At 41.5% G+C, this 13,047-nt stretch overlaps 1 protein-coding gene across 5 annotated transcripts in view; it reads left to right on the top strand.

Annotated features, from left to right (window-relative positions):
• HELZ (helicase with zinc finger) overlaps positions 1 to 13,047 on the top strand; it is a 206,108-nt gene that overhangs the window by 130,202 nt on the left and 62,859 nt on the right. For all 5 annotated transcript variants that reach the window (XM_006146767.3, XM_027771163.1, XM_027771161.1 and 2 more), the window contains 3 exons: positions 1,148 to 1,293; positions 2,881 to 3,028; positions 10,895 to 11,078. In XM_006146767.3, the coding sequence (XP_006146829.1) occupies positions 1,148 to 1,293; positions 2,881 to 3,028; positions 10,895 to 11,078 (478 nt within the window). The remainder of the gene's footprint in view (positions 1 to 1,147; positions 1,294 to 2,880; positions 3,029 to 10,894; positions 11,079 to 13,047) is intronic.

Below are 13,047 nucleotides of genomic sequence, written 5' to 3'. Positions count from 1 at the left end.
TATATCTTTAAAATATAAAAAAGATTTTGCATACATAGTATTATAGAGAATTGAATATAGAGCAGCAACTTCTGTTTTTGTTCCTTTTCCAAAAGTAGTTTGATTTTGTTCTTTAGCAGTAAAAGGCATAGCCAAGAATGTGTGTTTTTTTTGCTTTATTAGATAATTGTTACTGAAATTATTTTGTTCATTAATTTAACAAATATTTATTTAATTTTATTTGTTATTTTTTAATATGACCAGAGATAGAAAGAGGAAGAGAGAGATAGAGGGAAAGTGAGAAGCTAAGCTTCCAGGCCCAGGACTTGAACCGTGGTTGGCTTTGTGGGAGTCAAGCACCTTAACCACCATGCCACCTGCCAGCCCCTATTTTGTTCATTATTGAAAGACACACCTAAAAGAACAAATGAAAGTCCCATTCTCCTCTTGGGATCTTGGCACGCGCCCAGCATGAGTTTAAGACACTGTGTCCAGGACTGGAACCGTGGTCGACTACTACATGGGAGTTCAGTGACATAGCCATTACGCCAACTGCTGTTCCCTTGAAAATAAATTTTGTAGTCATAGGTTGCATATCCTAGCAGCTCATCCTTTTAAAGAATTGACCCAGTTTAGAAAGAACTGATTCAGGGGGACCAGCAGTTGTGTGATGGTTAAGGCACTGGACACTCCCACGTGGCTGACCATGGTTCAAGTCCCAGACCTGGTGGCTTGCTTTCTCACTTTCTCTCTCTCTCTGTGTCTCGTCAAAATTAAAAAAAAAAATGAATGAATAAATAAAAAAATTAAAAATATATATACTTTTTTTTAGAAAAAGAAAGAACTGATTCAACTCCCCCAATTCAACTCCCCCAAGAGCCACTGACTCAAGGATGAGTCAGTGACTATTTATTATTATGTTGGAAGAGCCCTTTATTAATTAGCATGTGGATTAGTGTTGGTATAGAGCAATGAAAAGTTAGAATTTTAGCCTGGTTCTTTACAGGAACTGCCCTCAGAAGATGCTAGTGCTTTTGCTTGCTGTGGCATCCAGATGTTGAGGTTTAGTATGTCAGAAGTCTCAGCACAGTGGGGTTCTTACAAGTAGGCTCAAGACATGCTGTCTCTGTATTTAGTTAAATTTTCTCTGTATGTTTGTCTGTTACAGCTCAGTCCTTTTGTTTACAGCGAGTTCGCCAGGGAGCGGAACCTCCACGTGTCCTTACTTGATCGACTCTATGAGCATTACCCTGCCGAGTTTCCATGCCGGATCCTCCTGTGTGAGAACTACCGCTCCCATGAAGCTATCATCAAGTAGGTGTGAACTTCCCCCTCTGAATCACACTTTCTTTCTTTCTTTTTTAATAGTGTATTTACTTATTCCTTCCATGAGCAAGGGAGTCTTTGGACTTCAACCGGAAACTTTCCCATGTGGAATTACCTCACAGATTGTCACATTTTACTGGGACAGACTGTGATTGGCCCTTGAACTGAGTGTTCTGTGGTCTTGTCAGGGAAAACTCAAAATAGCATCATTCTTACAGACAGTTTATTCCCAGTGGGGTTATACATTGATTCTAGCCGTCAGTTATATTTAATTTTGGGTATTTAAAAGAATTCTTCAAAAGTCAGTGTTGTAGTTCTTCACAAAATAGGGCAGCTTTGGAAACTAAAAGTTAAATTCTTCTAGCTATAACATATATTACTCTGTGACCATTATAGATGTATAATCTATATGAAAAATTACTTCCTGTGATAAATATGTTGATAAACAATAAAAGAGTTGCTTGTGGGGCCAGCAGGTGGCATGGTGGTTAAAGGTGCTGGACTTCCACATGACTGCCTGTGGTTCAAGTCCTGTACCTGGTGGCTTACTTTGTTACTTTTCCTCTCTCTGGTGAAACTGGACAATGGTAATAATAACAATAACAATAATAATAATAATAATAAAGTTAAATAAAATAATCCTTTAAAAAAAGGATTATTGGCAATGTTATAGAGGAATCTGCTATTTATTTACTTATCTTTTTCCATAAGGCATGTATGCTTGCCAGAGAGAGACAGAGAGATGGTGAGAAGGAAGTGAGAAATCACCACTCCATGGGAGATGACCATGCTGCAGTCCCTTCTCCTCCATTCTCCTGGGATTTTGAGCACACATACACATGTGCCTGGCTAAGTTTTCAAGTCTTTAGGTCTGGGACTTGAATTGTGGTCGGCTATATAGGAGTCCAGTGCCTTAATACCACACCACCTGCTGACCCCAAAAGTTTAATATAATTTAATAATCTTGATTATGTCAGTCATGTGGAAGCCATTTTTTTAGGTTTCCCTAAAAGCCATTGGATAGATATAATTTTATTAGTATCTTGAAAGGTGATTTTTCTGTTGTTATTGCTAGTTGTTTGTCGCAGTCAGTGATGGTCAAGAATGAAAAGATATCTTCGGTGAAGTGTTTTCATTTTATGCTCGAAGATTTGACTGTCCTTCGGTTGTGAGCATCGTTTCAATGTCTGTATCTCTGTGTGTCTGCATGCATCAGTATATGATAACCACATGAGTGAAAACATGCATTAGTCATGAAAGTATACTGGCTGGCAAATTTCCTCATGGCGCAGAGCTCCCAGTGGCATTGAACTGTCATTGTTTCTTCCTTTTCTTTCCATATTAGCTTCCTGTCTTACCAAAATCAGTCCATTTAACAATGGCCTACCAGGAACCTACTCTGTTGTTATCATTGCAGTTCCTTTTAGAGAAATTCTTGGCATCATAGGTATTGGTCTAAAATTAATCATGGAGATAAAGCAACATTTTAGAATTGACTGATTTTTTTTTTTTTGCTTGTAAGGAAGTTAATTTTGTTGATAGGTTACTCTCTTTTTTTCTTGTCTTTTCTTGCAGTTACACCTCTGAGCTTTTCTATGAGGGCAAACTGATGGCCAGTGGAAAGCAACCAGCACACAAGGATTTCTACCCACTAACTTTCTTCACAGCCCGAGGGGAAGATGTACAAGAAAAAAACAGCACAGCTTTTTATAATAATGCAGAGGTACCTTAATTCTTTTTTGCTAATTAAAAAAAATTTATTAGTCACATAATTTGGCTTTATTGGGCATTTTTTAAAATTTAGGGTTGACATTTTATTATATGTCAGCTTCACTTACATAAAAATAACATGGAAGGTTTATTCTTTCTTATGTAACATTGATTTGTTAAGATTAATCTCCTATGAAAACAAGACAAAGGCTTAGATTTATTTTTTGTCTTAAGATAAAGTGTAAAATACATGTCTTCACTTAAAAGATAAAGATCATTATTGTTAGACATCTAAAATAGATGCTAAGTTTTTTTTTGGAGAGGTTTTTTTTTTTTTTTTTTTGCTATAGGGCGTGTGCGCTCGCCAGACAGACAGACAGACAGAGAGACAGAGAGATAGAAAGCGAGAAATCACCCCCCAGTGGGGATGGCCACGCCGCAATCCCTTCTCCTCCATTCTTCTCTCGGGATCTTGGGCACGCACGCACACGCGCCTGGCGTGAGTTTTAAGCCACCGGGTCCGGGACACGAACTGCGGTCGACTACGTGGGAGTCCAGAGACATAGCCATTACGCTAACTGCTAGGTCCTAAAATAGATGCTAAGTTTTGTAGTGCGTACCCAAATGGTGTAACCTTTTCAGTGAGTCAGACCTGTATGACAGGTGCCTGAGCTCCAAGGAGACGCACAGACCCAGATGATGGCGCTGTGATCCCAGCACGTGCTCTAGCTTACATCGTTGTCTACATAGCCTAGCTTTCTTTTTTTTTTTTTTTTGGAGAGGTTTTTGTTATAGGGCACGTGCGCTCGCCAGACAGACAGAGACAGACAGAGAGACAGAAAGCGAGAAATCACCCCCCAGTGGGGATGGCCACGCCGCAATCCCTTCTCCTCCATTCTTCTCTCGGGATCTTGGGCACGCACGCACACGCGCCTGGCGTGAGTTTTAAGCCACCGGGTCCGGGACACGAACTGCGGTCGACTACGTGGGAGTCCAGAGACATAGCCATTACGCTAACTACTGGTCCCTACGTAGCTTAGCTTTCTAAGAGAATGTGATTAATATGAGGGTTCAAATCAGGTTGTGTACAAAAACAGGGCCAAGTGTTAGGGGCTAGCAGGCCAGAAACCCTGGTGTTGAGAATCTGGCTGTCCCTGGGAGTAGAGTTCAGGGAGCCGGGAGGAGGAAGGATGCATGGTGGATCCTGAGGGGAATGGGTCAAGACCGCCAATCTCCACCTCCCTTCGCTCCCATGCTTTACTCTTAGTTTTATCATTTTAAAAACTTTTTGCTAGAGAGCATGTGCACTTGCCAGAGAGAGACAGACAGGGATGGGGAGAGAAGGGGAGGAAATCAGTCACCCCACATGGGGAATGGCCATGCAGTGACCCCTTTTCCATGTCTTCATCCTGTTGGGACCTAGGGCTCACAGGCACGTGCTCCCAGTACGTTTCTTAAGTGACTGGATCTGGGACTTGAACCATGGTGTCAGTGTTCATTTTATTTACGAAGAAATTACTTTTATTATATAACAGTAATTCATCTTTCTTTTTAAAAATTGATAAGAGGCCTATAGTTAGAAGTCAGTACAAGAAAATTCTCAGAAGTCACTTGATAAAACCCCAGCCAAAAGCAAAGAAACTTGAGATTTTAGTTAGACTGTGTTATTTAATTGTAGAGAAAGATAAACTTTTCTTTAAATATTTGAAATATCAAAAATAGGTTGGAAACCATTGACCTGGAAAGCAACCATGGTTGAGGGTTGGGGGCTGACTGGGAGCAGCAAGCAGGGCCCAGAATCCAGAAGCCTGGATGGTCGGTCCTGCTGTGACTTCAGGGATCAGAGCTGAGCCCTCACCTTGATCCTGAGGAGAGATTGATGTTTGCCAGGGGCGCAGTTTCTCATTGTGGGTTACAAAGAAATGGCTTTTATTATGTAATAGTAATTCATCTTCACAGTGACATGGTGTGCTTCCCAGGAAACCTATATGCTATAGGATAAATAAGGAACATCTTCTGGGATTGTTTTTATTCAGAAATTTTTGGAAAGATCTATTTTTCAATATTAAAACCAACGGCAAATTTGCATGACCTTTAACTACTGGGTTGTCAGAAAAGCCATGATGTATTTTTTCCCTATGATTTTTCTATGCAAAAATGCATCTGACTTTTCCAGGGACTCAGTATTAATGGTATAACTTCAGAGAAAGTTCAAGACACCTTGAACTTTATCAGGTCATGGCTATCCAGTCTCTCTTTTGAGCCCCATGAGCTACTGCAGAAATGTAGAGGCACATGGCCCCAGGGGCTCCTTGGGGCAGTGTGTGAGGAGGAGGACTGGTCCTCATGCTCTGCAGCTGAATACCTTTGCGGGCCTTTCAGATCTCGAATGCCAGTATAGACACATTTGGATCCTAATGCAGGCCTGTTTGGATACTAACATGTTTTTAGAAGCTCTGGACTTTTCCTTTATACATAATTTGAAGGTGAAACTCAGATCTGTTTTGTGTTACAAGCAAGCAGAGCAAGTGGCTACATCGATAGGAGGAAAAATTAGATCTCTCTTATAAAGATTCTGCTTAAAATTTAGGAGGACCTTTTAAAATAGTTTAAATCTCACTATTGTGAAAATAAGATCATCTTAACAGTTACAATCAAAATGAATTTAAAACAGGGGCCAGCTGGCAGTGTGGTCGTTAAGATAGCTAGATCCTACATGGTCGATCATTGCACGGTTTGAGTCCCAGAACCAGTAGCTTCAAAAACACGCCAGGTACCCGTGTGTGGGTACCTAAAATTTTAAAAGGAGAAATGGAGGAGATGGGATTGTGGTGTGACCATCCCTCGTGGGAGTGCTTTCTCACCTTTCCTCTCTGTCTCTCTCCCTCTGTGTCTGTTGCCAGGGAGCATTTGCACCCACTGGCAAAATTAAAAAAAAGAAAGTTGCTGCAATTACCTGACTCTTTATTCCTTTTACTTCTGTCTGTGGATGTGTCTGGTGTCATTTTCTTCCCACTTCCTTTGTGCTGTTATTTCAAGCATATTATGTTTCTATATGTTGTGGCCTAACAGTACAATTACATACATACTGTTTTACACAAGTGCTCTGTAAGTCAGGTAAGGAGACAAAGGGGAGAAGTACGCTACACTGCCTCTGATGATTGCTCACAAAATTACCTCTAACAGCACTCTTTGTGTGGACTTGAGGTATTGTCTCGGCACTTGTTTTCAGCCAGAGAATTTCCTTTAGTGTTTCTTGTAAGGCACATCTGTTTGTAAGGAATTCTCTCAGTTTTGTTCATCTGAGAATGTCTTGATTTTGCCTTCATTTTTGAAAGGTAGTGTTGGTGGATATGAGATTATTGGTTGATTTTTATTTTATTTCCCTCCTCAGGAAAAAGAAAAGGCTGGGTCAGTGAATTGTTTCTCCCTTGGTGGTTTTTTTTTTTTTATTTTATTAAGATTTTTGCCACAGTGTGCATGAGCTTGCTGGACAGAGACAGAGAGAGGGAAAATGAGAAATCACCCCCACCCAGGGAGGGTTGACCATGCCTCAGATGCCACAGTTTTTTCTCTTCCATTCTCCTCTCGGAATTTTGGGTGTACATGCCTACATGCCCAGTGTGAATTTTAAGCTGCTGGGTCTGGGACTCGAACCGTGGTCAGCCATGTGAGAGTCCAGTGACGTAACCGTTACGCCATCTGCTGGTCCCATTGATATTTAACTTCTAAGTCCCTGGGGTACTACACATTGCTCTGTAGAGTGATTGAACTGACATTGGGTCCCTTGGAGAGGCAGTGTGTTTCCCGTATGTGTGGCTTGCTCTCTGTCCCTGGGGCAGCTACAGGGAAGAAGGTGGAACTTGCTCTTCACTGGCTGTCCCAGCCTGCATTCATCCTATGGACCAGAGAGGCTCTGTGTGCTCTGTGCTAGTGTGTAACCTTTGTTGCTATCCTGGTGTTACCATACAGGGCCTGCTTCCATCCAGTGTGGCTCTCCTGCACTCTCTGGAGTGTTGTGCTGCTGATGTTCATTGGCTGCTCAATGTACCCAGGATAGGTTTTATGTCCTGGGAAACTGGGGGAGATGGAAACCGCCAGTGGGTTGCCTAGTCCTGGAAGAGCTATGCAGGAAATGGGGACTGCACGCTTCCCATGCTGTCCTATTCCCTGTGTGGCAAAGAGTGGGGACAGAGCATTAGGCCCTGTGCACTTCTGCCATGAGCAGTAGAGGCCTTCCACAACATGGAGCTATGGAAATGGGCTCTGCGCGTGTTTGCTAGTGGTGACACGGCCTGAGATTTCTACTCCAGGGAGCTGCGGAGGAGGGGAATTTCCCGAGTTGCTGGAACAGTTCTGTAAGACCAGCTTGAGTGCCTTGGCCTCCCCCTGTTCTGAGTTCCTATAGATTTTCTCAAATAAATGCTTCTCTATGTATTTAAAGGGCTTTCGTAAATTTCTAGAGACTTTGATTATCTTTGGTAACATTGACCAGCTTAAAAGATGTCTGTCTGTGGGCCAGCCAAATGGAGTGGTGGTTAAGGCAGCTGGATCCCACATAGCTGACTGTACACTCTGAATCCTGGACCTGGCAGCTTGACAGTCACACCAGGAATGTGTGCATGCATGCCAAAGTCCCAAGAGGAGAGTGGAGGAAAAGGGATTACAGTCTCTCTGTCTCTAGTGGATGTATATCTGGTAGCAAAAAGATCCAAAAAAGAAAAAAGAAAAAAAAGTCTGTCTGGGAGAGATGTTTATAGCACCATTTCAAGTCTGTGTACTTTGTACGTTGACTATCGCTTTATGGTTCTTTGAATAGTAAGGTGTTGGGACCAACGATAGCATGATGAACACCCACATGGTCGGCCAAGGTTCAAGTCCAAATTCGGCAGCTTGAAACTCATGCCAGGCGCATGTGCTGTGTGCCCAGGATCCTGAGAGGAGAATAGAGGAGAAGGGATTGTGGTGTGGCCATCCCCCCTGGGGGATGATATCTCACTTTCTGTCTCTCTGGCGAGTACATGTTGCTGTATAGGGAAAATCTCTCTTAAAAAAATAGTAGAGTGCAACAGAGGGATGAAGTGGGGCAGGGTAATGTGTTACTCAGTGGTAGGCACTGTGGGCGTGTTGGGAACAAAGCAGGGGAGGTGTTGCCCAGCGCTGTCTACCCCTGTATCTTCACCACATGGATAAAGGTAGTTTTTTCTCTCTTTTTCCCCTCCGCCTCCTCTTTGTCTTTTTTGGCTAAAGGGTGCTCTCACTATGTAGCGGGAGAGGGAGAGGAGAGAGCACCCCTCCACCCAGGGATGTGGTCATATTGCATACCTTCTCCTCCATCTTTCCCTCCAGCACACCTGCTAGAGACAGTGAGAGTAAGAAATCACCCCTGAGCGGGGTGACCAGGCTGTAATCCCTTTCCTCCATTCTCCTCTTGGGACTTTGGCATGCATACACGCATTCCTGGCATGATTTGTCAAGCCTCTGGGTCCAGGATTCAAACTGTACAGTCAGAATTTGGGGCATCCATGTACATATGCCAGATGTGTTTCTCAGGCCACAAGGTCTGGGGCTTGAACTGCACAGTGGATCCATGTGGATCCAACTGTCATGCCATGGAGCCAGCCCAATTTTTTCTTATTTCTTATTGTAGTAGACTGCACTTGCTATTATATAATATAGCAACAGGAAAACTGCAGTTTTCCTTTTTTAAAAAAGTAATTATTTAATTTTATTTATTACTATTATTTTTTAATTTGACCAGAGAAAGGCAAAAAGAAAAAGAAAAGAAAAGTGAGAAAGCTAGCCATCAGGTCTAGGACTTGAACCATGGCTAGCCATGTGAGAGTCTAGTGCCTTAGGGCTGCAGTTTTTACTGTTCATTGAATTTGTATGTTTCCTAGCCAATAAGCTTCAAATTCCTGAAAACATAACAATTTTCTGGGGTTATTAAGGATATTTAACATTGTAAATTTAAATAGATGTTAAGAAATAGCAAGTAAATAACAGATTAGATGTCTAAAAAGATTTTTTTATTGCAAAATAATTTCTTTTTCTTTTTATTATTATTATTATTATTTAACATTCGATCTTATAAAGAAAATTTACCCAACATGAAATACATCTCAGACCAGTCCAGTTGAGAATTTCATACACGTTATCATCACAGGAATAAACCATTTCTGTGTCCCACAAGTGTCTTCCCTCTCTATTTTTTCTCCCTGATTTCCTTCTCTGTACTCTCCCCTTGTCCCACTCTTCCTCCGCACTGTCTCCAGTGTCCATAACTATTTTTATCGCTCTTATGTCCTCTAATCTTTTAGTCTCTACCATAGAGTACGGCCAATCAGTATATATTAAGCGGAGACATACAGTACCTCTCTTTCATAGCCTGGTTTGCTTTACTCAGCAATAAATCTTCCCTATTTGACCACTATCTATCAAACACCAGGGTAAAAAGCTACCTTTTGAAATTTCTCAAAATTGCCTGACCCTATATTGAACTTGACATATATCTATACCTATGTCTGCATTTTTTAGGACTATTCTAAGTAGACAGTAATCTTTTTAACAGGCAAGGAACATATTTTATTAATCTTTGTATCCTCCACTGTGCCAAACATTAAAACATTTTGTTAAATTAAAAAGATCAGGGCCGGCTTCATAGCAGTAATTAAGTGCCATGTATAGGAAGCCTGATCTCACATGCTGACTGTGGTTTGAATCCCATCCCGGGTAGCTTTAAAACTACGCCTGGTGCCTGCCCCAAATCCTCACGTGATGAAGAAATTGAGGAGAAAGGATTGCTGTGTGACTATGCCCCACTGGGAGTGCTCTCTCTGCTGTCTCTTTTTGGTGAGAGCACATACCTTCTGGCAAAACAGAAAGATCAGACTACATTAAAACCCCTGTGATAGTGAGGTCTAAAATATCCAGTTGTATAAAATGTCTCATTACTTTATTACAAGTTAATAAAATGGCCTGGCTGAACTTGTATCACTGGAAGGCAGTAAATTCTTAAACTGTGACTCTTTCATCCAGATTTGTCCTAGTCCCAGCTGTGGTTTGGTGCCAGCTGACTGTTGTTTGTTGGTCTGCTCAGTTATATTAGTGGGGAAGGGGTAGCACTAGACCTTGTACTGCTGAGAATCGAAGGTGGCACCTATTACAGGAATCTGCTTGCTGACTGGTTAGTTCCATTGGCCTGTCCAGAGGGAGCAGACTGAGAAATACTGTGGTTGTAGGGACTTGCTTCCCTGTTTGTCCTAGTTTCATGGCCTTACCCTGTCTTCCTTCCTACACGGGAACTCACGCCTGTCTTCCTTTAGACCCAGGACTGAGTGAGGGTTGGGGACCAATTGCCAATCACACTGTCTTTGGTTTTCATGTTTTCACTGGTTGTATTATTACAGAATTTTACTACTGGAAATGTAAATAAAAATTTATTCTCATCGTATTTATAGCAACGAAGCATTATTCCCTTTTAGTGGTAGTTTTGTTTTCTTTTGTTTTGTTTTTTAAGAGAGGTTTTTGCTGCAGGGTGTGTGTATGCTATCTAGAGAGACAGAGAGACAGAAAGCAAAATAAAAAACAAATCACCCCCTGGGGGGGATGACCACGCCTCAGTTCTCCATTCTTTTCTTGGGATCTTGGGTATCAATGCACACATACCTAGCGTGAGTTTTAAGCTCCTGGGTCCGGGACTTGAACCATGGTCAGCTACATGCAAGTCTAGCAATGTAACCATTACGCCATCTGCTGGTCCTTAGAAATAGATTTTTAAATGATAATTTGCTAAAATGGGATCCTTTAGAAGTCTGCTGCAGTTATATATGCTTTTCTGTGAGCACTGGTGATAACTTTTATCTGTGTTTGTTTAAAGGTATTTGAAGTGGTGGAGCGCGTAGAAGAGTTGAGAAGGAAGTGGCCGGTAGCGTGGGGGAAGTTGGATGATGGCAGTATCGGTGTGGTGACGCCATATGCGGATCAAGTGTTCAGAATACGTGCTGAGCTACGAAAAAAGAGACTATCTGATGTTAATGTGGAAAGGGTGCTAAATGTTCAAGGTAAGTGCTCATTGGAAGAACTTAAGTTATTCAAGTGCTTAAGTCTTCAAGAATGTTCTTATGTGATTTTAATTCTCAGGATAAGAAATACTATATTCATTTCACACTAAATTCTTTAATGCCAAATTTGGCAATTAAAGGTGTAGCTTGTTTACATGTTTATTAAATTTTTATACCTGAATGAAAGTAGTATTAACATGGACTCTTTCTATGATCATAATAGTGAAAAGAACTAATATTTGTGGAAAAATGAAATTGCAGTGTAAGTTTGTTTTGGTACCTCCTGAGAAAGAAATCCATGTCGTTTTTTAATAATTTGCATTTTCCCATGAACTTTGATTTATTTATTTTAGGGAGATTTTTTTTGCTACAAGGTATATGTGCACTCACTGGAGAGACAGAGAGCAAGTGAGAAATCTACCCCGCAGTGGGAATGGCCACACCACAGTCCCTTTTCCTCCATTCTCTTGGGATTCCGGGCGTGCACACATATGCGCCCAGCGTGAGTTTCAAGCCTCTGTGTCTGGGACTTGAACTGCGGTTGGCCATTTAGGATTCTAGCGCCTTAACCATCAAACCACCTGCTGGCCTCTCCATAAATTTTTAATGACCCCTCCCATATAAGTGCCACATGGTATCTGTATGCTGTCATTATAGTCACAGTAGTATACAATATATGCTATTATAATACTATGTAAGGGCATTAATTTCTCTATAAAGATTTTATCTGTAGACTTTTCTAAGGAAGTAGTTACCACTGACTCTTTGGATTTGTCTTCATGTAACTGCTTGCTGTAAACTTTGTGCCGTTCAATATATGCAGCAACACTGGATGTGAGCAGTAACGAAAGCCCTGTCCCAAGTCAGGTTTCGTGGTGATAGACAGCAGTGAGAGTAGTACAGTGTCCAGGGCGTGAGGGCAGCAGAGCTCCACTGTTCCATTACTCTTCAGATGACACAATTTGGGTGAGCATTTTGGAAAGACTGTGGATAGTAAACTAGAAAGCACCCAGAGGAGACCTAAGATAGTTACCGGTCTAGAAACTGCCATGAGAGTCAGAATGGTTTAAAGAACTGAATTGTTTGGCTTGGAGAGGAGAAGACTAAGGACTGAGGTTTCAGCTGTATTCACGTTACTGGGAGACATGTCACAGAATGAGGGAATAGACACATTACAGTAAGAGGGGCACATTGGCAAATGTCTAAACTAGACTCTCTAAGGCTTCGTTGTGGAATCGCCTGCGTCTGCCCTAATTGACCAGAGGCTAGGTGACCTTCCTTCAAGGGAGGCTCCTTATATTAGGTGGGACCTTGGATTAGATCATCTCTATTGTTGGTTCCAACAATAACATTTTAAACATTTTGCTTTATTATGATAAAATATACGTAACATAAAATGTTACCATTTTAACCATTTTTATGTGTACAGTTCAGTGACATTAAGACTTTTCACATTGTCGTGAACCATCATTCATCTGCAGAACTTTTTTAATCTTTTCAAACTTAAACTCTGTACCCCTTAGACCCTAACTCCCTATTTCCCTCCCCCCACAGCCCCTAGCAACCACCATTTTACTTTCTGTCTATGAGTTTGACTGTTCTAGGTACTTCATAAAAGTGAAACCCTGTAATATTCATCCTTCTGTGACTGGCTTATTTAACTTAGCAGAGTATCTTTAAGGTTCACCTCTGTCATAGCATATGTCAGAATTCCATGCCTTTTTACGGCTGGGCAACGCACTGTGTGCACATACCACGTTTTGTTTATTCATTCATCTGTTGGCGGGCCCTTGGCTGGCTTCCATGTGTTAGCTATTGTGAATTATGCTGCTCTGAACATGAGTGTGCAAGTGTCTCTTGAGATCTTGCTTTAAGTTTTTTTAGGTATATACCCAGAAGAGGAATTGCTGAATCACATGGTAATTTTATATTTAATTTTTTGAGGAACTGCCACCATTTTCTATTCCTG

This window comes from Tupaia chinensis, unplaced genomic scaffold, assembly GCF_000334495.1.
Source record: "Tupaia chinensis unplaced genomic scaffold, TupChi_1.0 Scaffold000187_1, whole genome shotgun sequence".
NCBI classification, from domain to species: Eukaryota; Metazoa; Chordata; class Mammalia; order Scandentia; family Tupaiidae; genus Tupaia; species Tupaia belangeri.
Note: the sequence above shows the minus strand (reverse complement) of the source record. Positions and strands in the feature narration are given on the sequence as shown.